Genomic DNA, 24,316 nt, shown 5'->3' with positions numbered 1-24,316 from the left:
GTGTGGTCAGACAACTGGCGGTTGAGTTGAACTCCTGCCCCCACACTGGAAAGCCACACAGGTTGCATGGAGCAGATACAAGTGTCAGCAGCATACCTCCACAGAACCGTATACCCATAGGTATACGCTGGGCAGGTGAGGCAGTGGAGAAAGAGAGCTTGGAGCAAGGTTTGGAAGGGGAACAGGCGCCGGGCTTGGCTAGCCGGAAGGGAGAATGCAGCCTGGAGGGGTGGCCTGTGCAGGACCCCTGAGGAGGCAGAGCACATGTTTTGCTTGGGGTGTGGAGGGCAGTTTCACTTAGCAAGAGCAGAGGTGCTCCAGGGTAGAAAATAAGGGGCCCCCTTCAGGACTGTGGGGTCTCCCTCCTGCTTCATAGAAAAGTAAAGTAAGAAATAAGGGACAAGGACTTCCCTGGTGGTCCCGGGGTTAAGACTCCACGTTCCCAGTGCAGGGGGCCCAGGTTTGATCCCTGGTCGGGAAACTAGATCCCACATGCTGCAGCTAAGAGTTTGCATGCCACAGCAAAGATCAGAGATCCTGTGTGCCTCAACTAAGACCCAGCATAACCTAATAAGTAACTAAATATTTAGAAAAAGAACTAAGGGACAGGAACTCCCCCACTGGTCCAGTGATTAGGAATCTGCCCTTCATTGCAGGTGGCACAGGTTTAATCCCTGATTGGGAAACTAAGATCCCACATGCTGTGTTGCTTGGCAGAAAATTAAAAAACGGAATGAATGAATGCGAAACGTGGGAGTTTGCAATAAGAAGAATCCATCACTTCCTCCTCCCCAAGGGGCAGTCTTTGGTGATGGCTGTCCCACATTCAGGGGACCCTTGAACCAGTGTTTTGAGTCAGGAGAGGAGTCATTGTTTTCCATGCATGACCACATTTCCTTTGCTATTGCAGATACATGGCCCCTGAAGTACTTGATGAAACCATCAACATGAAGCACTTCGACTCCTTTAAATGTGCTGATATCTATGCCCTCGGTCTTGTGTACTGGGAGATTGCTCGAAGATGCAACTCTGGAGGTACCTTTCTTCCTGCCTTCCCTGCTCCTACCTCCCCATCCAGAGTGCCAGGCCACCTGAGAGCCTGGGTTTTGACTGCAGCCTCTTTTCTTTTCACAGCTTGTCAGATTCCTCATGCCAGCACGCGTCACACGTAGGATTCTCATCCTAGCGGAGGGAGGGGACCTGGGAGCAGCAGTTGCTAAGAGTGTGTTTACTCTTGTTCTATGTTGTGGTGACCATTCCAGAGGCTCATGTGGCTTTTTTTTTTTTTTTTTTTAACACACTGTCTTTAGTGGTCTGTTGAGGTTGGGAAAGCCCTGAACAGGAATAGCACAGGACTAATGCAGGGGGTCTCCTTCACACTGAAGCCAGGGTATTCTGACACACTGGCTCTCAAGCCACCTGCCTGCGGAACGTGGGGTTTTATTGATAATGGTGATTTCTCAATTCGTAGCAGAAAGCTTACTAACACATAGAATTTTCTCACAGTGAATTTTTTTTTCTGTAATATTTTCTTAAATCTTTGGCATTTGCAACTGCTCAACCATGTCAGAACCCAGTGAAAAGCAGTACTGGTTTTGGCAGAAAACACTTTTTATCATCAGCTTAGTACGTTAGAATTTTACGGTGACGTCCAAGTATTCTGTCACGTGATCAAGTTCAAGAGCCACTAGAACTCTGCCCTTAGCCATTTACCTTTGATGTAAGAGAGTCCAAATCAGTGGAAGTGAATTAAATTAATAAAAAAGAGCTGGTGGGTGTTCCAGCAGAGCCCATTTCTGTGTTGTGCTGCCTTTTTCCTCCTGTGATATGTTTGGTAAGGTCGGAGTCATAGGGAGGCATCTAGGTATTGTACATCTTAAATTTTGATCATGATATACAAATAAAAGAGATTAAGATATATCTAGCCACACAGATTTTAAACTGTGAACAAGTTAAATTTTCTTTCTCCATACCATCCAGAAATTGGGGCTAAGTGTGTAATAATAGTACTAAGATTTATTCACCACTTGCTATGTATAAACTCACTTAATCTTTACTGCAAACCTATGAAGTGGGTACTGTTAATTGTCACCATTTTGCAGATGAAGAATATGAGTCACAGGTTAGGTAATTTGTCCAGAGTCACACTGCTAATAAACTAGGATTCAGACCTTGGCAGACTGAGGCCAGAGTTGAAGCTAACTGCATCTTAGCTAATTACCAAGTCAGACTCCATTTAAAAAATCTGTCCCATCAGCTCAGGACAGTAGAATTTTTCTGGAAAAAAGGCATGAGGAAGTTACATTTGATTTTTTAAAATACTAATAACTTTTTATTATGGAAAATAATTCCATTTGTAGCTGTAGAAGGTAAAAGACTTCAAAAATAGAGTACTGTTATCACACTGTAAAAATCAACAGTAATTCTTTTTTATAAATTTTTTAGCTGCTTTGGTGGGTTTACTGGCTATTTCTCTCTCAGTTAGTTAATTAGTTGGTCTGCATCAGGTCTTAGTTGCAGCACCCAGAGTCCTCGTAATGTCCTGTGGGATCTTTCCTTCCAGGGCTCAGCCTCTCTAATTGTGGCTGACGGACTTAGTTACTTCGAGGCATCTGGGATCTTAGTTCCCCCACCAGGAGGACAGATTCTTAACCACTGGACCACAGGGGAAGTCCCAGTAGTTCTTAATATCAGTTAACATTAGTTAGTGTTGAGATTTCCTCCGTTGTCTCCTAATTTTTTTAAAAACAGTTTGGTGAATGTCCATCCACTGCAGTTGATTGATATACCTCTGAAGTCTCTTATGATATACAGCTGACCACTCCATTTTTTTTTTCTTCTGCAGTTTTTAAAGTTGGAGAATCCAGGTCCTTTGTCCTGTAAGATTTTCCTATGTAGATTTTCCTGATTGCTTCTTTATGGAGTTTACACATTCTACTGTTGCTGTGAATTTCCTATGGGAATTACATCTAAAGACTAGAATCATTTTCCCCCAAAATCCTTCCGTTAAAGGCACATGTAATGGTGGTTATCTCTCTTTTTGCGATAACAGCCATCGCTGATCATTGTCCAAATCCAGATTTATCAGAGGTTGAAAAGTGCCAGCATTCCAATTCTGTCAAACTTCTCATATTAGCTAGATTTTTAATTAAAGAAAAACGTTCCCTTATTGTCTCTTTGGTTACAAAGATGTTTAATTTGAAAAGGAAGGAAAGGTGGGAAAAACACTTGATTCTTTCCATTTATTTACCATTTTTCAAAATAATGAGTTTATTCTTCATCATCCTACAAAGGTGACTGAAGTTTTGGTTTGTTTCTTCTTAGTGTCATCATGAACTGATGACCTAAAATATTTGTTTCCATTGATGTTATAAGTCTTACTATTGCTTAAATATTCTCATCTTTGGCCAGTTGGGAGCTTTTCAAGGTGGTACTTTTTGACATGACCTTAGTAGTCTTTGATAGTTTCCTTGCTTTTTGTTATGGAAAAGATGTTCCTGGCTAATCCCGTGTATATCTTGTCCCATACCTAGCGTTGACCAGGCTGTCCAAGGAGCCCTGGTTCCTCTTAGTGGCAGGCCAGATTTATTGATCATGACATGAGTATTGTCACTGGCTTTTGAGTAACCCCTTCCTTCTTTTGGTAACTCTGGTGGATATTTTTTTTTCTCCTAGGAGTCCATGAAGAATATCAGCTGCCATATTATGACCTAGTGCCCTCTGACCCTTCCATTGAGGAGATGCGGAAGGTTGTATGTGACCAGAAACTCCGTCCGAACATCCCCAACTGGTGGCAGAGTTATGAGGTAGGAAGCGCCCGTCTCCTGTGCTCTTCTATCTGCCTAATTTCTCTACCTTAGAGAAGGGTTTCCCAAAAATGGGAACCCCAGGGCTACTACCTATGTAATAATAGTTATTATGTTACTATTACATGCTGTTATATACTAAGCCATTGTCTTGGACACTGTAGGGTCCCCTTTGGAACTTAGAAGAAGAAAGGCTTGTTCCCAAGACACAGATCAGAGACAAAACAAAGTCTGAGTGGGCTGTTAGACCTGTCCAACTAGAAAAATGGCTTTGGAGCCATAGTGGGTGAGCTGAGCTCTATGGGAGAGTTCAGAAGCAGCATCCACAGGGGGTCAGCAAGTGAGAGGTGGACTCAGTGAGAAAACAGGTCTGAGGGAGGTGACTTTCTGAAAACTCAGAAACGAGGAGGGTGCAGAGGGTTTGGATTTGGGGTTAATGGTGGATGCAGTGGGAAGGGGACGACATTCGGTGGAAATAATAGATGCGAGGACAAATTTTTCTCTCTCTATGATCTAGATTCCTAATAAACCTGGAGTTGTGGAGTGCTAGAGTGGGGGTGCAGGATTTGCTTAGCTGGTGCTCCTGGGGCTCCTTTTCACTGGTGGCTCTGCGTTAAGGCGTGTCACCACTAGAGGGCAGCTCTGCGTTGAGGAACAGAGTCTGCGCATTTCAGTGGCGCCTCCTCTTTGCCTGACAGAGCAGCATTTTCCACAGTATTCCTCGGAACCTCAGGGCCCGTTTACTTCAGAGGGTGAGGGAAGCAGAGAGCCAGTCTCTAGCTGCCCCCCACACTCCGTCTTCAGTCAGGGCTCTTCGTGGGTCGGGACTCCGCTTGGGAGAACAGGTCCCACTGCTGAAGGAATCGAGAACACTGGCCTGGGGCAGCAGTCAGGGAGCTCTGTAGCCTCCACCGGTGGCCCCCCAGGTCCACCCCGCGCCTGTCCGCCGTGGCCGCCTGTGTCATCCAGGCCCTGGCGGCAAACCGCTGCCTCCTCCCCCTCCTCCTCCGCTGTGTCTCTGCGGGTGAACGTGGGGTCACCGCTGCGTGCGTGCGCCTGCGGGGGTTGTCCCTGCTTCACCTGCTGCTTTGAGAAAGCCATCAGTAAACAGTCATAAGCGTGGCTACTCGGACCTTCCAGAAGTGGTTTTCAGATCACAGGCTGTGGCAGGTCTTGCTCTCAAGTTCACCCGGACTTAGGGGAATAGTGGACCATGCTTGCGGAGAAGGCCCCTCCACAGGCGGTCCCTTAAGGACTGGCGAGCCCCGGGGGAGTGGGCTCGCGGGCATTTCCCCGGGGTCAGAAGGAGGGCAGGTGGGGGATCGGGCAGGCAGCAGCGGGGCAGGCTCCAGTGACCCCGTTTCTGTGCAGGCGCTGCGGGTGATGGGGAAGATGATGCGGGAGTGCTGGTACGCCAACGGCGCAGCCCGCCTGACCGCGCTGCGCATCAAGAAGACCCTGTCTCAGCTCAGTGTGCAGGAGGACGTGAAGATCTAGCCGCCCCCCACAGCCGCCAGGCCGCGGGACCTACAGCCGAGCGGCCGCGTCGAGCATCAGCTGGAGGCCTACCTCTCGTTTCTGCCCAGCCCTCTGTGGCCAGGAGCTTGGCCCACAGAGGGACAGAGCCCGGGAGACTCGCTCACTCCCACGATGGGTTTGAGACACAGACACCTTTGATATTTACCTCCTAGTGGCATGGAGCCTCTGAGAGCGAATGGCATGGAGAACTCAATGCTGCGACCCGGACCGGCTGTCGTGGGATGTCCCACAGAGCCCGGTGCCCCCAGCGAGGAGCCTGGTGTGGCGACACGCGGCCCGGGAGGAGCTGAGTGTGGCCCCGTGCTGAGCAGCACTGAGGGCTTTACCCCGGGACCAACCCCAGTGCAGCGAGCGGCCCGGGAACCAGAAGGATGGCCCCTCCTGGCAGCTCCAGGTCTCCGGCTCCTCTCCGCCCGCGAGGACCCCTGGAGGGACTGCTGGTGCCTGTCTGTCCAGCCGTGTGTGCATGTGCCGAGGTGCGTCCCCTGTTGTGCCTGGTCTGTGCCACGCCCTTACACGTGTGTGTGTATCCGTGTGTGTCTGTAGGTGCGCACTTACCTGCTTGAGCTTTTTGTGCATGTGCAGGTCGGGGCTGTGGTCGTCATGCCGTCTCTGCGTGCTGGTGCCTCTGTTCAGTAGTGAGCAGCGCCTAGTTTCCCTGGTGCCCCTCCCGGTGGCCTCCCTCCCCACCCCTCCTTCCAGAACCCCCACTCCACAGTCGTACCCGCCCCCCCCAGCAGGCTATTCCGCCCGCCCCTGTGTCGCCTGGCCCTCCTTCTCCACTTCAGACTGTGGAACCAAAGCTGGCCCAGTTGTCCGTGGCAGGCGAGGCTTTTGGGTCCAAATGTGAGGGAGGAGGGTGGGATGGGCAGGGCAAGCATCTCGGCGGAAACCTGGGGTGTTGTGGTCAGCGGCCACCGTGGGAAATGAGCCAGCCTAAGGGCATCATCCTCAGCGGCATCAAGGAGGGGCCGAGGAATTTGCAGCCCAGACCTGGGGAGACTCAGACTGGAATGTCACATCTGTCTTTCATATCCCAGATTCTGGAGACAGCAGTTGTGTATTTTCGGTGGTGGTGGGTTTAGGGCGGGGAAGGGAAGCGGGGATGAGGGCTGGGGAGGGAGGCTGGGGGGGAGGGAGGCATCTGCATGGGTCTTTTACTGGGTTATCCGATCATGGTGGAGGGAAGATGTGAGACTTGCATCCACTTCAGGGGCTTTACTAAAGGGAACAGCCTGAGCTGAACCTGTTATTTAACCTGAGTGTAGTATTTAACGACGTCTAGAAGCACGGTTGTGGGTGGTGGTTCGGTCAGCATATCTTAGGTATATAATAACTTTGAAGCCATAACTTAACTGGAGTGGTTTGGTTTTCTTTCTTTCTTTCTTTTTTTTTTTTTTAATTTTATTGGGAGGGTCTGGATTTTTACTTTTTTTAAATACTGTTAAGTTTTTATAAAAGGAAAACCATCTCTATGTGATAATTACCTCTCAATCCATTTGTTTTTAAGGAAATCCCTATAAAAACAACCACACAAAAAAAATGCTTCAATCAGACGCACACAGCTCAATCACACTGGAAATATCTGTCCTTGTACCTGAGCCTGCTCCCCCCCCCACCTCAGCTGCAAGAGTTCCTCTGCCCTGGGGGTTGGTCTTGCTGGCGTCCTGCCTCCCTGCCCAGTCCCACCCAAAGTGGGTTTTGCACTGGGGCTCTAGCTTTTTGTGCGTCACCCACAGGTTGCACCTTTTCCAGGCACTCACTCAGCAGACACTCGCTGAGTACCAGCTGGGTGTCAGGCACCATGCTGGGTGCTGGGAAATACAGCTGTGAACAAAGATAGGCTTGGGTCCTGCTCTTGGAGCGCCGACAATGGGACTGACTCAAGTCAGGGGGTGCCTATCTTGAGACCAGAAGTTTTCATAGTTGGTTCTGAGCCTTTTGAGCCTGGAGCGATTGCTCTTATTCAAGACCACTAAGGAGGCGAGGATGCCCCCCTGTCCCCCACCAAAGAGGCCGGTGGTGGGCAGTAAAACCCCCCATCACTGCGTTCATCCAGAGCTCCCTTCCTGCCCCACAGGGGAGGCACGATGTGTGTGCAGCCTCAATGCATCCCTGCCTCTAGCCCAGCGATTCTCTGCCAAAGCTTGTGGAGGAGGGGGGAGCCCTCCCCCCACTTCCATCCGTCTCCCCAGTGCCCTGGCCTTCCTATTTATTTTCCCGGTGTAGTGCTTCTTTCCTTGCGTTAAAGGAGATCTTCCCCTCACCCTTTGGGCCAATTTACTGGCTACTGATTAATTTCCCTTAAATACCAATTGTGTCATTGGGGGATCTTCTTTTCCTACCCCTGCTGACGCGCTTCCCCCTTCTTGTCTGCCCTCCGGCAGAGCTTGGCGGGTTATGGGAGCTGATGGAACTCAGACTCCTCACTCCCTGCCTCAACCAGCCTCTGGGATCTGCCGACACTCCTCGACCCAGGGACTCCCAAGCCACTAGCCCACTGCCCAGGTGGCCCAGCTGTCCTCACCACACACTCCTCCACCTCCGGGGAAGACTCAGCAGTTCTGGGGGGAAGCTCCCAGCCCCACTGCCGCCACTCTTAACCCACCAGTTAGGAGTTAGAGAGTTGGGGAGAAACTAAAGCTGTGGTTTTGGCTCCCTGAGGCTAACCCTGATCCATAGGGCTACCTGCACCTCTGGATTTTGGATTCACAGACCAAGTCCAAGCCCGTTCTTAACGTCGCCATCAAGGCCCCTGAACGGCATTCTCGGTACTTCTGTTTGTTTTTGTACATTTTATTAGAATGGACTGTAAAATAGCCACTTAGACACTTTACCTCTTCAGTATGCAAATGTAAATAAGTTGTAATATAGGAAATCTTTTGTTTTAATATAAGAATGAGCCTGTCCAATTTCTGCTGTACATTATTAAAGTTTTATTCACAGAGCCTCTCTGGTGCTGTCTGTTTGACATCTGTATACCGACTGGCTGCCCGGCCTTTGTCAGGGGAGTTGGGCAGATGCTCTCAGGTAGTATCTTTCCCCTCCCACTTGCCAGGGCATGATGTTCATGAACATCTGCTACAGCAGCTCACGCCAGAAGAGGACCTGATTGGAACATCGCGGGGTCTTCCTGAGGCTGTTTCTCTGCATTTCATAGAGGGAGGGCCTGGCCTGGAGAGGAAATGGAGGACAAACTCAACACCTTCTCTTGGGCTTTGTCTGTATTTGTCTTTTGGCAGTTTTCTCTCTATATAAAAGAGGGTCTTGATCCTGGTAAGTCACAAGCCACCTAGTCTCCACAGCAGCCTAGACCCTCCTCAGTTTTCGCTTCCCCACTCCTGACTTGGAGTAGAAATGTGAATTTGGGGATGGGTTAGGGGACTTTGAAATGGGAGTGTACAGTGGTTACTCGGGGATTTTCAGTGTGTGGGTGGCTGTGAATGTCTTTAAGAATCTCTAAGCCGAGGAACCCAAGAGACAAAGTCTAGAATCATAGGATCTCAAGTTTAGATGGGACTCCAGAGGTCCATCACCGATCACGTGCTTGACTCCCCCACAGCATCCCTGCCAAGTGGCTATAACCTCATGCCGTGACACTCAGGACCACAGCCCCCACCTGCTGGCCATCTGCTCAGCGGACAGCTCTTCTTTGCATAGAACTGGGCAGCCTCCGTGTGAGTTCTCTTCACAGATGGTTCAGAGCACTAATTCGCTCTTCCATTTAAGGTCCCTTAAAATACTTGAAAGTAGCTGTTATGTTTTCATGAATCTTGCAAAGCTTAGAGCTTTTCCCATCAATATTAGCAAATACTTACTTAAAAGTTACTGTGTGCTAGGCAGTGTGCCCAAATTGGCCTTACATACATGAACTGCTTTCATCCTCAAAACAACATGAGGTGGCCATTATTATCCTCTGTGGATTAGGAAACTGATGGTTAGAGAAGACAAATTGCCCACGTACGTAGCTCACAAGGGTGGAAAAGACCTTGGGTCCACAGTGTCTGGTCAGAGACTGCAGCCCCTCAGCCTCGGCACATCCCGCCTCCATGACGCCATGTCCTTCCCCCATGCTGGCTGCTTCCCAAGAACCTGGCTGGAGCCTGGGGCCACGGAGGGCACGTAGCACTCCACCCGGACATTGACTGACAGCACAGACTAGGATGAGAATCCCAGACTGTTTGACACCTTCAGGTCACATCCCAGGACTGCACCGCATGTCGCGGGTTGAGTAAAATCCAGACCCCCCCCCCCCCCGCCTCCTTCATCCTGTATGTGAGAAATTGGTATTTTTGAACTCAAGTACAGGATGTTATGTGTTTACCCCGTTAAATTTTACCATAGAACCTGCCAATGGCTCCAGCCTCTCAATATTTTAAAATTCTGATTTGTTACCCAGAGTTTTATATTGTCCTGTCATCTGAGACTGTTGGACTGGAGAAAATCAAGCAACTTTCCTCTAGAAGTTGGCTTTTAAGTCTGGCATACATCCCAGTAACCCAAATCAGCCACTAATTAAATTCTCCTTGCATCCTGGCCAGAATTCTTTAATGGACAAAATAACAGCAAAGGCACAAGCACCTGGCAGATGTAGCAAGGTATTCTTGTGTTTGTCAAAAGGAAAGGTGAAGTGGGTTATAGTGGACCTCATCCCAGTTCAAAAGCTAATCAGTAGTGAGTCATCTTGCCAACTATGGACCCCAAATCCACTAGGCTAAGAACTGCAGGTTCAACTTCCATCATTTTGAAAATCAGAAGGCAACCACACTGGGACCTCTTCATGTGCCCTTTAAGGTTACTAACATTTCACCTTTGTAAGGCCCATGACACAGGAGACCTGAATTCGTTTGAATGTGGGGGTTTTGTTGCCCACATTTAAAATTTCTGTCCCTGCCGTCCTCCCACCAGACCATGTCTTCTGATCTACAGTCTGGAGGAAATGCTTGCTAAATACAACCAAAACAAAATGAGGGGTAGAATAGCAAAAGTTTAAGAGACACACAGGAACATGTGAGGGACATGTAATGAAGGCCTGGGGAAAGCTTTGGGTCAAGACAGGAATGGTTTATTAGGGTTCACCAGAGAAATGAAACTAATAGCCTGGATGGATAGATATTTAAAGGAATTGATTCACACAACTGTGCGGCTGGCAAATCTGAAATCTGCAGAGCAGGGTGACAGGCTAGAGAGGCAGGAAAGAAGACAGTGTGGAGGCAAAATTTCTTCTTCCTCAAGGGACCGCAATCTTTTAAGCCCTTCAACTGATTAGGTAAAGCCCATCCACCCTATGGAGGGTTACCTGCTTTATTGCAAGTCTGTTGATTTAAATGTTAATCACACCTAAAACATAACTTCACAGTAACATCCAGACTTGTCTTTGACCAAACCCCTGGAACCACACCCCAAGAGGAGTTGGGCATCCCATGGCCAGACAGGATCAGATTTAAGCACTATGGCAGATAGCTCTGGATCCACCTGGGAATGGTCCTTGGAGGTCAAGGATGGAGGACAATGGGATAGGGAAGTTTAAGGAGCAACAGGATGGACTGGGCTCTAAATTCATTATTATTAAGTAAGAAGCATTTGTTCAACAACCTTAGTGTGTAAAGCAGTAGGCAGAACAGAAGAATGAACAATCTGTGGCCCCTGCCCTTTGAGATGGAGAGAATCTGCACAGAGAACAGGAGGGCAGGTTTTAGCAAGTCCTGCTACACAGCCATGTGTAACGCATCATGGAAGCACAGGTGAGGTGCCTAGGGAAAGCCAGTCCTCCAGGGGCTCCCCACCAGATAGAGTGGACTAGTTAATAGGTAATTACAATGGAGCGAGTTAAGTGCTATGATAAGGGCAGACACGAAATACTCTGGGAACACAGGAAGATGGGGTCAAGAGAGGTGATGTCTCATCTCTTTTGGGTTCGGCATTGGCCTACTGACTGGGGACAGGAGATTTGGTCAAAAAGAGTGTCACCGTTCAAGAACTAAAGGTGGGACCTCCCTGGTGGTCCAGTGGTTAAGAATCCGCCTGCCAGACCAGGGGAAACAGGTTCAATCCCTAGTCCAAGAAGATTCCACATGCCATGGGGCAACTAAGCCTACTTGCCACAACTACTGAACACATACTCTAGCACCTGTGCTCTGTAACAAAGCCACCAAGAGAAGCTACTACAATGAGAAGCCCACACACCTCAAGGAAGAGTAACCCCTGCTGGCTGCAAATAGAGAAAGCCCAGGCACAGCAAGGAAGACCCAGCACAGCCAAAAGTAATTAGTTAAAATAAAAAAAGAACCATAAATGTTCAATATCCTAGAGCAAGGGAGCCAGGGTGCACAGAGGAAATCTCTTAGAGCTGCTGAGAAGTCAGGACTGCATCCCGAGGGCCACCAATGCCACCACCTCCCTGTGACAGCCACCTCAGGCTGCCAGTCTCCATCACTTTCCCTCTTGAGTCCCGACAGGGTCTCCAAATTCGCAGTAGCGTGTTTATGTGGAGTTGTCCCATAAGTGAACACCTCTTTGTCGTTCCGCATGTAGGAACAAGCCCTCGGTGGGTTCTGAGCAGCGGAGTCATGTGATCTTGTGTTTGCGGAAGAACACGGTGCTGACTTGAGAAGGCAATTACCGGAGTGGTGGAGCAGGAAACGCTGGAGGACAGGGAGAGGCAGTGGGTAGGACGATCAGGCTGGGAGCACGGTCAGATTCGGACAGTGAGGAGGAGCCAGTTTCATTTCGGAGTCTACAGGAGAATCTTAGCCTCGTGTACAATGCTGTCCCAGGGAGAAGGAGCCAGGGGTGGACCACCAGAGCAGCTGGGTTTGCCAGGAGGGAGGAGATGTGGGGAGTCCGGGGCCCTGAAAGGTGTCATTTTCTTTCCTAGCTATCTGTACCTGTCTGAAATGAGGCGGGACAAAATAATACATGCCCTCTGTCCTAAAAGTGCTAAGTGGATGCTGTAAGGAAAACTAAAGAGCTGACCCTGTCTCCCCTCTGCCAGTCTAACCTGTCCAAGCCTGAGATACTAATATCTTGCCATCCCACCTAAGGAGGCAAGATAGTCCCTGACCTCTGACTGGGATCAGACTCAGAGGCCACTGTATCCAACACAAACAAACTGCCATGTCCACCTTGCTCCAGTTCCCAGACCCCCCTCCCCCCTCCCGCCTCTGCTGCTGGGCTTCCCTGGACCCCAGTGCCACACACAGACACTAGCCTGTGGAAACAGTTGGGAAATAGGAGCCATTAAAGAAAACAACCGCTCCCTGCCCAGTCAGCTGCCCACCAGCTGCCCAGGCCTCCCTCAGTGGCCTGCACCCGGCGGGGCCCAGCCCCATTCCTTCCCAGACAGCCAGCTGAGTTCCAAGCCCTCACCCTCCCACCTCCCACTCTGAAGCAGTGGCAACACCCCAGTCCTGAAATGACCATGGGAGAGCTCTGACATCGACTCAGACACCAGAGGGGCCTGGGCTCCTGCAGCTCTTGCCCTGAGTGTCTGGATCTCCCGATGGCAGCCGAGAGCTTGAGCAGGTGGGTGAGGACAGGACTCGGGACTGTTGATGGTTAGGTGTCTGGGGAAGGGCTTGTCTCAAAGAAGGAATCTCACCTCGGCCTCGTCCATTAGCCAAGCCCCCGTGTCTGTGCCCTCCTCCACAGACCAAGCCCTGTGTACCCTGAGAGCTAGGAGCCAGGACAGCTGGAACGAAAGGATGCAAAGCCTGGGAAATTCTTCTGAAAGCCTGGCACTTGCTCAGGAATAAGGTACAGATTGAGTGCAGATGTCTGTGAAGCCAGAGCAACAGGGCTTTGCTTTTACCAGGAGGCTTCCTTGGGGAGGAGGGTGGAGTGGGGAGGTATTCTAGTATGAGGCTGCAGAGTGTAGCATGTCCCCCACCCCCATCCCCAGCCTTAAGGAGCTGCCGAAGATGGGATGAGGGGAGCAGATGCTACACTAGAGACTCAGGCTCAGGAGGAAGTGGAGGGTTGGAAAAGGCAAAGTTTTGCGGGCCCGGTGTACTGTCTGGCACGTGCAGGTTCCTGCACAGAGGAAGCCCACCGGCTGTCTGCCCCCTCCCTGAGGAATGTCACCTGCAGCCAGGCTTAGATCACAAACACAGTTTCCTAACAGGTGTGAAACTCCAGAACTTGGTGACCAAAGCAGAGCTTGGCGTCTCAGCTGAACACAGTACTTCTCAGGTGGAAGAGGAGCTCTGGGCGGGGGTCCTTAAAGTGGGGCTCTAGCGCCTGCCGGACAGCCCTTCCCAGATTGATTTGAAGATTTTCCAAGAGATTCATGGCCAGCAGAGGGCACCACTACCCCACTGTATGGCATCCTGGGCTCCCCATTGCCTCCCTGGAGGAACTGGGAATATTGGGAGGAGGAAGCAGGCATGGATCTCTGAGCTCTCAGGGGGAGCTACCAGCCGATGAATTAAATAGTCTCCAGAGCCAGGGAGACTGGGCTCTTGTGGGTTCTAATGCTTGTTCTGCCACCATCTTTCCCTCCCCATTTCAGTTTGCTGCCACCATTGAATGAGGGCTTGGTTCACCTGGTGTCCACTCTGGACCACAAGGCCCTTTTCGTCTCTGAACTGGGATTTGAGGAAATCATGCGAGGAATGTGACAGAAATTGCATCTCCTGGGGCCACCTTTACTCTGGGGTTCTCCAGAGCGCCCTGCCTGGCAAGAGGCAGAAACTTGAGTTTCACTTCTCTGGTGCTGTTCTCTCATTTGGAGGCGGAGAGGCAGACTAGCCTGGATGCTGACGGGAAGGCTCTGTCTCCACGTCAGTCTGAAGAAGGACTGTCTCAACAGGGCTTGCAGACACCGATGCTGTGACACCCATGGCATCTGCTCCCCCAGGTTTTAGGCAAGGAGGTGTCCCTTAGGTACCACTGTGGGATAGGTAGGGTGAAGCATTCATAAGATGCCCTTCTGAGATCCCTTCAGGGATAGGCGAGGAGTGAAGAGAATAGAAACCATTGCCTCTCCTGCCTTCGCTCGCCTCCCCATCCCCACCCCCACCACAGATGCTGTCTGTCAGGAGCAGGCAGCAGACGGTCCAGGGGTCCATCTGTGCTACTGCTTCACAATAGAGCCCCGTGTTTCCCCACCAACGCCCCCTCGGCCCCTCAGCTGATGGCCACTTGGTGGTGCCAAGGGGGAAGGTGGGAGGAGGCAGAGGAAGGCTCTAAGGGAGCTGGTACTTGGCTCCTGGCCGCCCCCAATCCACCCCTGCCCCCCACCCAACAAGCATCCTGCCATCTGGACTTGTGTAATCACTGCGGGGTGGAGAAGCACCCCCTCCCACCCACACCTCCTACAGGGGCTGGGGCCCCAGGGGCCTGGGGTTGGGGGAGACAGAGTCATGAGACTAGGAAGCAAGAAGATGGAGACAGACCTGTGGGTGGAGAGACACAGGAGACAGAAAGCCTTTCCTAACCTCCCCAGGTTGCTGGGTCACTAGCCCCTCTGTGCTCCACATGCCATGCATCTAATGCAGCATTGGTGCGGCTGACCAAGAGCCTCTGTGACCTGGCCCGGAGCAGGGCTTCAGCCTAAGGTGAATGAAGAACAGCAGAAGACTGCATCACACAGTGGGTAGACTGCAGGCTCTGCAGGCTGCCCAGGTTTGAATCAGCTCTGTCACAGAGTGGCCTAGAGCAAGTTACTTGACCTCTCTGGGCCTCAGTTTCCTTCTCCGTAAGAGATGATAATGGTATCTGTTTCATAGGGTTGTTATGAAGACCAAACAAGTTCATTCATGGATGTAATGCACAGAACAGTGTGCACAGCACATGGTAAATGCTTCATAAATGTCAGCTATTAATATAAAGGCATAACACAGATTTGGGAACACTGGAGGAGGGGACAGATGAGGACAGTGCATTCCTGGCTTCTGTTTAGTGGCAGACGTCGGGATGTGGAGCCCTCAGCTTGCGGTGCTGACGCCCTGTGGTGGCTGGCCACTCTTCAGACGCCAGGCCTGACCTACCACTTCCTCCTCTCACTTCTTATTCAGGTACCACTGACGACAGAGACTTCGGCTGGGTCATTCCCACCTCTCCCATAGGCTGGCAGCCACAGACAACACAGCCGAGGGTCAGGGGGAGGTGGTCCCCAAGAAGGGTCAGAGTATGGTTGAGCACCAACCCCAATCCTGAGCACCCTCTCAGCGCACCATATGCCCTGCCATGAGTCAGCCCTACAGTAAGCATCTGTCTGCTGGAGAAAGGTTACCCGATCTCCAACATCAGGAGGTGAGGCTGACAGGCCAGAATTAAGTCTACTACTTTCTGGGTTTCCCTCTCTTCCCTTTTCCCTTGACCTGGGAAGGAGAGGCAGCTCTTTTCAACTGTTTCGGGAGCTATGTAAAGAGGAAACCCTGGACCCTTTCACCCCCTAGTGGCTTCTACACAGCTACTTCAGGGCCATCTTTTTCCTCCTGCCAGAGACCTCATCCCTCCCCCTGCCTCCTTCTCCTAGCCTAAAGTCTCCTGCAGCCCCCTGGGTCTCCTCAAATCTTACTCTGGGCCTCCAAACCTCCTTCTAAAGACTCCTTACCGTCACTCCACCGCCAGACTCCTCGAATCTCTGAAGACATCCATCCCTAACTTTTCAAATCTCGTGCACAAGCTCCTTCACAGGCTCCCCGTTCCTCAGGTATCATAGAGACCCATACTCCGCCCCAGGATGCCCTGGCCCGCCCCCACCCCCTCCCCTCTCCTTTCCGCGGCTAGCTTTCTCCCCTACGGGCGCTCGAGGTCCCCAAGAGTTCCCCCGGTCTAGGCAAGCCTCAGGAGCTGTGGGCGGGGCTCCGGAGCAGTGGGCTCCGCCCCGGGGGCGGAGCCAAACGCGCAGGGGGCGAGGCCGCTCCCTGCCCGCAGCTCCCCGCCCGCCCCAGCAGCCCGCCCCTCTCCCCGAGCCTATAAAGGGAGGCGACCCACCACTCTCCAGGCTGGCATCCTAGAGCCACCGCCAGCCACGCCGCACGGAGAAAGCGCCGCCAGAGAGGGGCGCCGGAGCCATGACCCTTCGCCGGCTCAGGAAGCTGCAGCAGAAAGAGGAGGCGGCGGCCGCCCCAGACCCCGCCGCTCGGGCTCCTGACTCGGAAACCACTCCCGCCGCTCCGACCCCGACCCCAGCCTCGGGCCCCACTGCTGCAGCCGCCAGCCCTGGGACCCCCGGGGACGAGCTGTACGCAGCGCTGGACGACTACCACCCCGCCGAGCTGTATCGCGCGCTCGCGGTGTCCGGGGGCACCCTGCCCCGCCGAAAGGTGCGTACCTCCCCAACTCCCGCGGACCCCCTCGGCCCCCGGTACCCTGTGGTATCCCTTTCTCAAGACCAGAGCTACCCGCCGCGGTCCCCATGGACGCCTGCCTATCCCCACCCACACCATGCTCCTGGGGTCCCCGAGTCCCCCAGTTCCTCCCCCGCCCTCTGACCCCCACGGACACGTTCAGATCCTGCTGGGTCCCCTCGACCCTCTGCTCAGAAGGCGCAAAGTACCCACTCCCCGGCTCCACGCCGCTCGCGAGCTGGGCGGCTCTCCACTCCCCCCGAGACGCCGCCCGGTCTCGCTGCTCTCCTTCCTGCTGCTTCCCCGAGTCCCCTTCCCCTCGCCCCAACTGGCCGTCGGCACCCCGCCCCAGCCCCGCCTCCCCGCGTCCAGGATTATTGAGGCCCCCAGGATCCCCCCGCCCGGGCTTCTCCCGTGGGAGCAAGAGGCCTCGAGCTGGGGTCCGGCCGCTAGTCCAGTCAAGTTGAGAGTCGGCGGGCCCGGGGTGGGACTCTCGCCGAGGAAGTGCCTGCGGCGCCGCCGATTCTGAGAGCTCACCCTTCCGAGGGGGCGCCGGGATTCCTGGGCTCAGCCGCCTCGCCCTGCCTCTGAGGTGCGGGGCGCGAGGCCACGGCTCCCTGGACGTCAGCCGCGACCGGACGCGGTGGGAGGGGTCGGAGGGCGCCCGCTGGGCAGGAAGGATGCGGGCCGCGCCCGCCCTCGGAGTCTCCCCCTCCGCCGGGCTTTTCCTCTGGCCCGAGGGGGACCCGAGCGCTCAGAAAGAAAACTCAAGACTCAGGTTAAGGAGAGGGGACTGGTGGCCTTTCCCAGCTCAGCCCCCCTCCTCTTCCTCTGGCCCCTGGCTCCCCCCCCAACACAATGAACAGCTTGTTGAGAATTTGCATTTTATGAAAATCGGGTGGAAAGACAAAGGGGTCTCTCTATGCTGCCCAGTCCTTCCTCCCTGGCCCGTTTGGGAGCTGTCCCCACCCTTGAGGCCCGTCTGTAAGGTTCTAGAGAAGGAGGGCTTACTTCTCTTCCTGGCCTCGGGGTAGCCTGGGGGAGGGTTAACCAGTGCACTGACCAGGAAGCCCCTGGGTTGTTTGTGGCACACGGGACAAGGGCTGGTCTGGAACTGGGCTTCTTCCAAGCATCAGTCATTTAGGGAGGGAAAGACACTGCTTTAGTTTCTCAAGGACCCAAAAGAGGTAGGGTTCCCTCAGCTCTGTCATCCCTCACACCAAAAACCAAACGAAACCAACCAAACAACAATGATAACAAAACCTCCCCATCTCTCTCCTTGAGTGTAGTGAGACTTAAGAACAAGTCTGGGATCTAAGTTTTTGTTTTGTCCCAGAAAGCAACAACATGTATCACAATGCTGAGAGACCCAGGTGGAGCTGGGCACAGCTGGCCACCTGCAGCTGGACTCCATAGTTTGAGGGAGGGGGCTTGGCCCCTCTATCCCCTGCCTTTCCATGATCAAGCTGAGATTCCAGCCCTCTAGACCAGGGCCCCTGACCCCAGCTCCTGCAAGCCACTCTTTCTGACTGAGAAATTAGGAGAGATCTGACTGGCCTTGGGGCTCTGAAATGTCTTGATAGGCAAGTCCAGGGGCCCCTGCCCTTCTCAGAATAATATCTAGGAAGAGCCCCTGCTTCACCGTTTGGGGTCTAGGGTGCCAGGCCCCTGCAGACATGCACCCTGGGGGCAGAGGCTATTCTACCTAGAGTCATGAAAACTCCCACCCCCTCCAGACTAGGAACCAGGACAGGACTTAGAGGTTCACGCATCTGGAGCCCAGGAGATTGTTGTGTTCCCAAGGTCCCAGTTGTGGGGATAAAGCTTAGGGAGAAAGCTGTGGAGTGATACTGGTGGTGGCACTCTGCAGGGTTAGTTACCCCAGCACCAGAGCAGGTATGGAGCTGGAACAGGACAGATAGGCAACAGGAAGTGAGATGCTGCGTCTAGGACTTGAGCCCAGGCGAGGAACCCCCCCCCCCCAAAGGAGGGCTCTCAGCATCTGCTCCAGGACACCTCCCTCTCACCTGCTTCTTCCTGACTCTTCTTCCCACCCAGGGCTCAGGATTCCGCTGGAAGAACCTCAGCCAGAGCCCTGAGCAGCAGCGGTGAGTCACCATTCCACCCCGCCCCCCCCCCCCACCTCTGCCCTGGTCCAAAGGATGCGGTGCTGGGGAGGGGGCAGCATGACGCAGCATCGCAGCCCACCCAGGGGGAGTCACGCTCCCACCCTTTCAGCACGGTGCCCTCACCAGGAATGAGGGGCAGGTGGGGGTGTGGGCTGTGTGAAGGGGGTGGCAGAGGAAGGAGGGAGGGACTTTTGAGTCATCAGGTGCTCCTTAAACCACCCCCAGTCCCTGCCAGTCACCCCTTCCTGGAGAAATCTGGATCTGGGAGCGGGGAAGCAGAAGTTTGGGGGGCTCCCCTGGGCCTTCCCAGCCCAGCAAACCCTGAAGGCCCCAACCATGGCAAGCTGAATCCAGCTGCTCGACTGTCTGGCCCTGCACCCAAAACCTCAGTGCTCTGCTGGTCCCATTGGTGGTGGCCTCTAAGGAAGGGCCTGAGGTGAGGGCAGAAGGACTAGCCCTACTGCGCCTGTGTGCCATCCTGACGTGAGCCTGGTTTCTAAAATGGATCAGCAGACTATGGCCCGCTGGCCAGATTGGCCTTGAGCTGAGAGTTGTTTTGATATTTCTAAAGGGTTGTAAAAATAAAGACAAAGAACAATATAGGACAGAGGCTGTCAAATAACTCAGGTCTCGAAAGGCTGAAATATTTACCGTCTGACCCTTTGCAGAAAAACTTTGCCAACCCTTTTAAAAAAGCAGACAGCACTGGAATAGACACAGTCACCCTGCCCCCCACCCCCACCCCGGCCCAAATACACACAGAGGGGGAAAGGCCTGCTTTCAAAGCAGGGAGGAGCTCGCTCGCGCTGGGGTAGGGAGTCGCCGATCAGCATTTGTGGGGGTATGTGGGTCAGGCTGGGCACCGAGAGGCCTGGGTCTCCAGGGCCTTGCTGAGGCCGAGAGACTTGAAGGGGCCTTTGGAGGCTGCTTCAACTCGGCTGCTGGCGGGGCGGGAAGGAAGGGGGTGGGAGTGGGCAGAGGAAACTCTGGGCTCCCCCAGCAGGCGAGGATCTGGAGCTGCTCCAGACCATTGTGTCCAGTGGGCAGGCCTTCAGTGCGGGAAGGGGCGGCCTCGAGGCTCCCCTCCCCCCAGCCCTCACATCTGGTGGGCTGGCCTCACCACAGCTGGGAGGAGCCGCTGGGGTCCGGGCTGAGCCTCGTGACTGGCCTCTGGGGGTGGGGCCAGCCCTCTCCCCAAGGCTCTGGAGCAGACAGCGCTCCAGGCTGTCTGGGGCCGAATTAGGGGCCGAAGTGGGGGCCAGGGCTAGTTGGTCAGTAGTATTCTGGGGCTCACTAGGAAGCTGGGAGTGTGGCCGAAAAACTCAGCTAGTTCAACTGGCTCTGGGGGCTGGCCATTGCAGTGTGTCCCCCACCAGAGGGGATTGATTTTATGTGGCTTGATGAAGCTGATTTCAGTATGGGGAAAGACATCCCGACAGCCGGGGATGAGTGTGGCTTGTCATTGGAGACAGTGAGCCCTGCCTGGATATTCCAGAGCAGACTCTGGCATCAGCAGAGGGCCACATTATGGGCCCGCCAGGCTCCTCTTCAATCCTGACGGACTTGATGAGATGGCCTCTGTGTCTCTTGCAGGAAAGTGCTGACTTTGGAGAAGGAGGAGAACCAGACCTTTGGCTTTGAGATCCAGGTGGGAGAAGCTGGGTGCAGAGGGAGAGAAGGGTTGGGAGGCCGGTCTGAGGGACGGCTGGATCCTGCCCCACCCCTGGGCTGAGGGTCCCCTTGCCTGTTACAGACTTATGGCCTTCACCACCGAGAGGAGCAGCGCGTGGAGATGGTGACTTTTGTCTGCCGGGTTCATGAGTCCAGCCCCGCCCAGCTGGCGGGGCTCACACCAGGTGGGGCCTGAGCCCAGGATATGGGGCAAGCAGAGGGGGCAAGAAATCCAATCGGTTCCCCTTCCTCCTCCTATTTTGAGAAGGCCAGAAAGAAGAATGAGTTGGATCAAGGCAAATTTACCATTTACTGTATGATCTTGAATATTCCCATCTGTACATTGGGGGCAGTAACATGTCCTCACATCAGTGTGGTGAGGGGCTTTCCCGGGCACAAAGCCAGGGCCTGCCTGGTAAACGGCAGATGTTGCCACGGCTATTCTGGCTCCTCCTGGCGATCTGGCAACCCAGCATGGGCAGGAGTCGGGGAGAGAGCAAGTCCATCTTGTTCCCAACCTGGCCCGATACTGGGGTACCCGTGATACTTCCTCTAACAAGGACATGGTGCTGCCAGTAGGAGACCTTTGGGACTGGCCAAATCTAGAGCCCCAAGTCCCAGGAAGGGGCAGCCTGAGACTTCACGAACTGACCCCCACCCCTCCTACCCAAGCCTATCACTGTTTTCTTCCTGAAGCCCTCATCTCCTTGCCCATTCACCAGCAGCCTCTGGTAGCTAATGGTATACTGCAACTTTGCAAGGTAGTTTCACATCCCCATGGTAGCCACCACAGGGGTCCACATTTCCTTTTCCAATTGGGCAGTGGGTCCTAAGAGAGGGTGGTCTGCTCTACTGGAGGTCAGGAGGCTCTGCAGCAGCCTAGGGTGTCAGAGGTTGAAGCCTCAAGCTTAGGGGCCAGTGTTAGTTCCTGGCGTGGTGCTCCTCACCCTCCTGCCTTCCTATCTCAGCTGGGTCTCGCTGGTGACAGCCTGTGGGCTGGACCAAAATAACCAGCTCTGGGGGAAGCCCAGGCTTGCTGGAAGGGCTCAGCCTTTGGGGACAGAGCTTCCTGAGAGTGAGATGCGGATGTGGGTGTTTGAGGGCCCTGGCCCCTATGCTAGGGTGCCAGGTCTGGACAAGATTGCCCCAGAACCATGAGTGGAGGTGGGGAGCTCAGAAGAGTTCTCTGGGGTTTGTGGTGAAGGTAGGGGGCTGGAATTCTTCCGCATGCCCCATGGAGCAAATGCTGATCCCCTCTCTGCCTGGCAGGGGATACCATCGCCAGCGTCAACGGCCTGAACGTGGAAGGCATCCGACATCGGGAGATTGTCGACATCATTAAGGCGTCTGGCAACGTTCTCAGGTACATCCAGGTGCTGTGGTCCCTAGGGGATTCCCGAGCCCAGCCTTTCTTCCCCACCCTGGGGGCCCACTCGTCCTTTGATTCCCCTGTCTTCTCAGACTGGAAACTCTGTACGGGACATCAATCAGGAAGGCGGAACTGGAGGCTCGTCTGCAGTATCTGAAGGTAAAGCAGTCTGGAAACCATCCAGCCGCCAGGCTCCTCTTCCCAAACCCCTGCCCCTGCAGGCCCCGCTGGTTTTTTGGTTTTTGGTCGTGCTGGGTCTTAGTTGTGGGATATTCATTGTGGCATGCAGGATCTTTAGTTATGGCATGGGAGGCTTAGTTCCCTCTCTGGGAACACAGAGTCTTAATCATTGAACCACCAGAGGAGTCCTCCCACTCTTTTTGGGGGGCCGTTTAATCTGCCTGAACCTCCTTTTAACCTTCAGGTTTCTTCTGTGTACTCCCCGATCCCTCAGTCTGTAGCCACCTCTGGTTAGGTTCTTGCTGACTCCTGACAGTGAGGTGGGTGTGTCTCTTGCAGCAAACCCTATATGAGAAGTGGGGAGAATACAGGTCCCTAATGGTGCAGGAGCAGCGGCTGGTGCATGGTGAGTAGATGAGTGGTGTGAAGGGCCACGTGGGCCCCTACCTACACCCCCATACCTGCTTCCCCCAAAACTAGTGGGTGACTTCCCCCTCCAGGTGAAGAAAGGTTTGCCGAACTACTTACTACTCTGGGTACAATGCTGCCCTGAGCTGGGGCCCACATATTTTCATTCTCACAATAGTGCCCTGAAGGAAACTACTACACAGAACCATCTCCATCTTACAGATGGGAACACCAAGGCTCAAAGAGCGTGTTTCAGGCGCCTTTCGTGACTCTTGTGTCATAAGCGACCCTCATAAGGATCTGAGTGTATAATTCGTGTTTTACAGACTGGGGAAGTAGGGTTCAAAGTTTTGGCTTGCCCAAGGGCCACACTGATGGTCAACAGGAAGGAGCGAAGGCCCCCTATCCGTGCCCTCTGACGCCCCCCGCCCCCCGTGTCTTCTGCCCCCAGGTCTCGTGGTGAAGGACCCGAGCATCTATGACACGCTGGAGTCGGTGCGCTCCTGCCTGTACGGCGCGGGCCTGCTCCCGGGCTCGCTGCCCTTCGGGCCTCTGCTGGCCGCCCCGGGAGGGTCCCGCGGGGGAGCGCGGCGGACCGGGGGCGACTCGGACGATGCAGTCTACCACACGTGCTTCTTCGGGGGCGCCGAGACGCCTGCGCCCCCGCCGCCGCCGCCGCCGCCCCTCGCGCGCTTGCCGGGATCAGGCGCGCCCGACGCTCCGGCCCCGGGGTCCCGGGCGATGCTGAGCCGCAGCGCCAGCGTGCGGTGCGCGGGCCCCGCGGGCGGTGGCGGCGGCGGCGGCGGCGGCTGCAGCGCCGCGCTCTGGACTGAGGCCCGCGAGCAGGCCCTGCGCGGCCCCGGCCTGCGCAAAACCAAGTACCGCAGCTTCCGCCGGCGGCTGCTCAAGTTCATCCCCGGACTCAATCGCTCCCTGGAGGAGGAGGAGAGCCAGCTGTAGGGGCGGGGGCGGGCGGGGGAACGTATTTATTTATTTATTCTTTCCAGCCAGTGCAAAAAGGGGGCGGGGGCGGTCGCTCGGCCGCCACGGGGACCCCAAGAGCCCAGAGCAGCGGGAGAGGGGACTTGGCAGCCCCAGCTGGTCCTGGCTAGTCTCTGCAGGGCGGTGAACCCCAGCCCCAGGCCTCTTTACTCGTCCTCCGCCAAACTACACTGGGAGGTGGGCATAGGCGAACCGGAGAGTTCGGGGTTGGGAGAGGCTCGGGGGCCCACAATGGGACGTGCCGTCCAGCATCTGGGTCAGTAGTGCCTTGTGGGGTGCCCAGGAAAACTCCTCCAGGTGGGGGGACCCTGTCCCACGAAGCCCTCTCCTCAGCTTTACTTGCTCCCCACCCTTGGCCTTGCGGATAAATGGCCTCCGCCCGGTCGTCCCCCTGCCCACCCCACACAGACACAGTTCCAGTTATCCAGTGGGCGCCTGAGGGGGCCCAAGGTGCTGGTCTCCCTCCCTCTCAGCCTTGACCCTTAAGGGCTTGGCCCCCCTAGGGGCCTGTAACAAGTGTGGTCCTCCTGGGCAGGGGTCCTGGGTCCTCTGCCCTTGGGAGATAGGAATGGGCACATCCGGGTGGGGTGAGGGCAGTACAGACTGTTCCACCGTTTTGCATATTGTTGCTTCTGAACCACAAACTGTATAAAATGGACGGTTTTTTGCATCTGTGTCAGTGTGGTGACTGCCTGAGGGGGAGGATTGGGCTCCGGCAAGCTCTGACTCCACCACTCCGCCCCTCAACACACACACAGACACACACACTATATTTTACATCTTATTTGCTTGGAGCCTGCAGCCAGGGAAACAGACTGGGGGATTCTGACTTACATGTATGGGCCTGAACTAGAGGCCCCACACTGCTTCAGGACTTGGGCCTCTTGTTTAATGCATCTGGAACCACCCCCTCCC

The 24,316-nt window shown here is 54.3% G+C and overlaps 2 protein-coding genes across 2 annotated transcripts in view; both read left to right on the top strand.

The window, feature by feature from the left end:
- Window positions 1–8,293, top strand: part of ACVR1B (activin A receptor type 1B) — a 34,441-nt gene extending 26,148 nt beyond the window's left edge. The window contains exons 7-9 of the mRNA XM_065934360.1: window positions 911–1,035; window positions 3,676–3,806; window positions 5,178–8,293. Of these exons, the coding sequence (XP_065790432.1) occupies window positions 911–1,035; window positions 3,676–3,806; window positions 5,178–5,303 (382 nt within the window). The 3' untranslated portion in view covers window positions 5,304–8,293. The remainder of the gene's footprint in view (window positions 1–910; window positions 1,036–3,675; window positions 3,807–5,177) is intronic.
- A 7,963-nt stretch (window positions 8,294–16,256) lies between these two features.
- TAMALIN (trafficking regulator and scaffold protein tamalin) lies at window positions 16,257–24,063 on the top strand. Its single transcript, XM_065934361.1, has 8 exons — window positions 16,257–16,618; window positions 18,701–18,750; window positions 20,365–20,419; window positions 20,525–20,627; window positions 21,712–21,805; window positions 21,904–21,970; window positions 22,331–22,397; window positions 22,851–24,063. Exons 1-8 carry the CDS (start codon window positions 16,367–16,369, stop codon window positions 23,357–23,359), a joined length of 1,197 nt encoding a protein of 398 aa, XP_065790433.1. The 5' UTR covers window positions 16,257–16,366; the 3' UTR covers window positions 23,360–24,063.
- The last annotated feature ends 253 nt before the right edge of the window (window positions 24,064–24,316 follow it).

This window comes from Muntiacus reevesi, chromosome 4 (genome assembly GCF_963930625.1).
Source record: "Muntiacus reevesi chromosome 4, mMunRee1.1, whole genome shotgun sequence".
NCBI classification, from domain to species: domain Eukaryota; kingdom Metazoa; phylum Chordata; class Mammalia; order Artiodactyla; family Cervidae; genus Muntiacus; species Muntiacus reevesi.
This window is presented reverse-complemented; position numbering and strand designations above follow the sequence as displayed.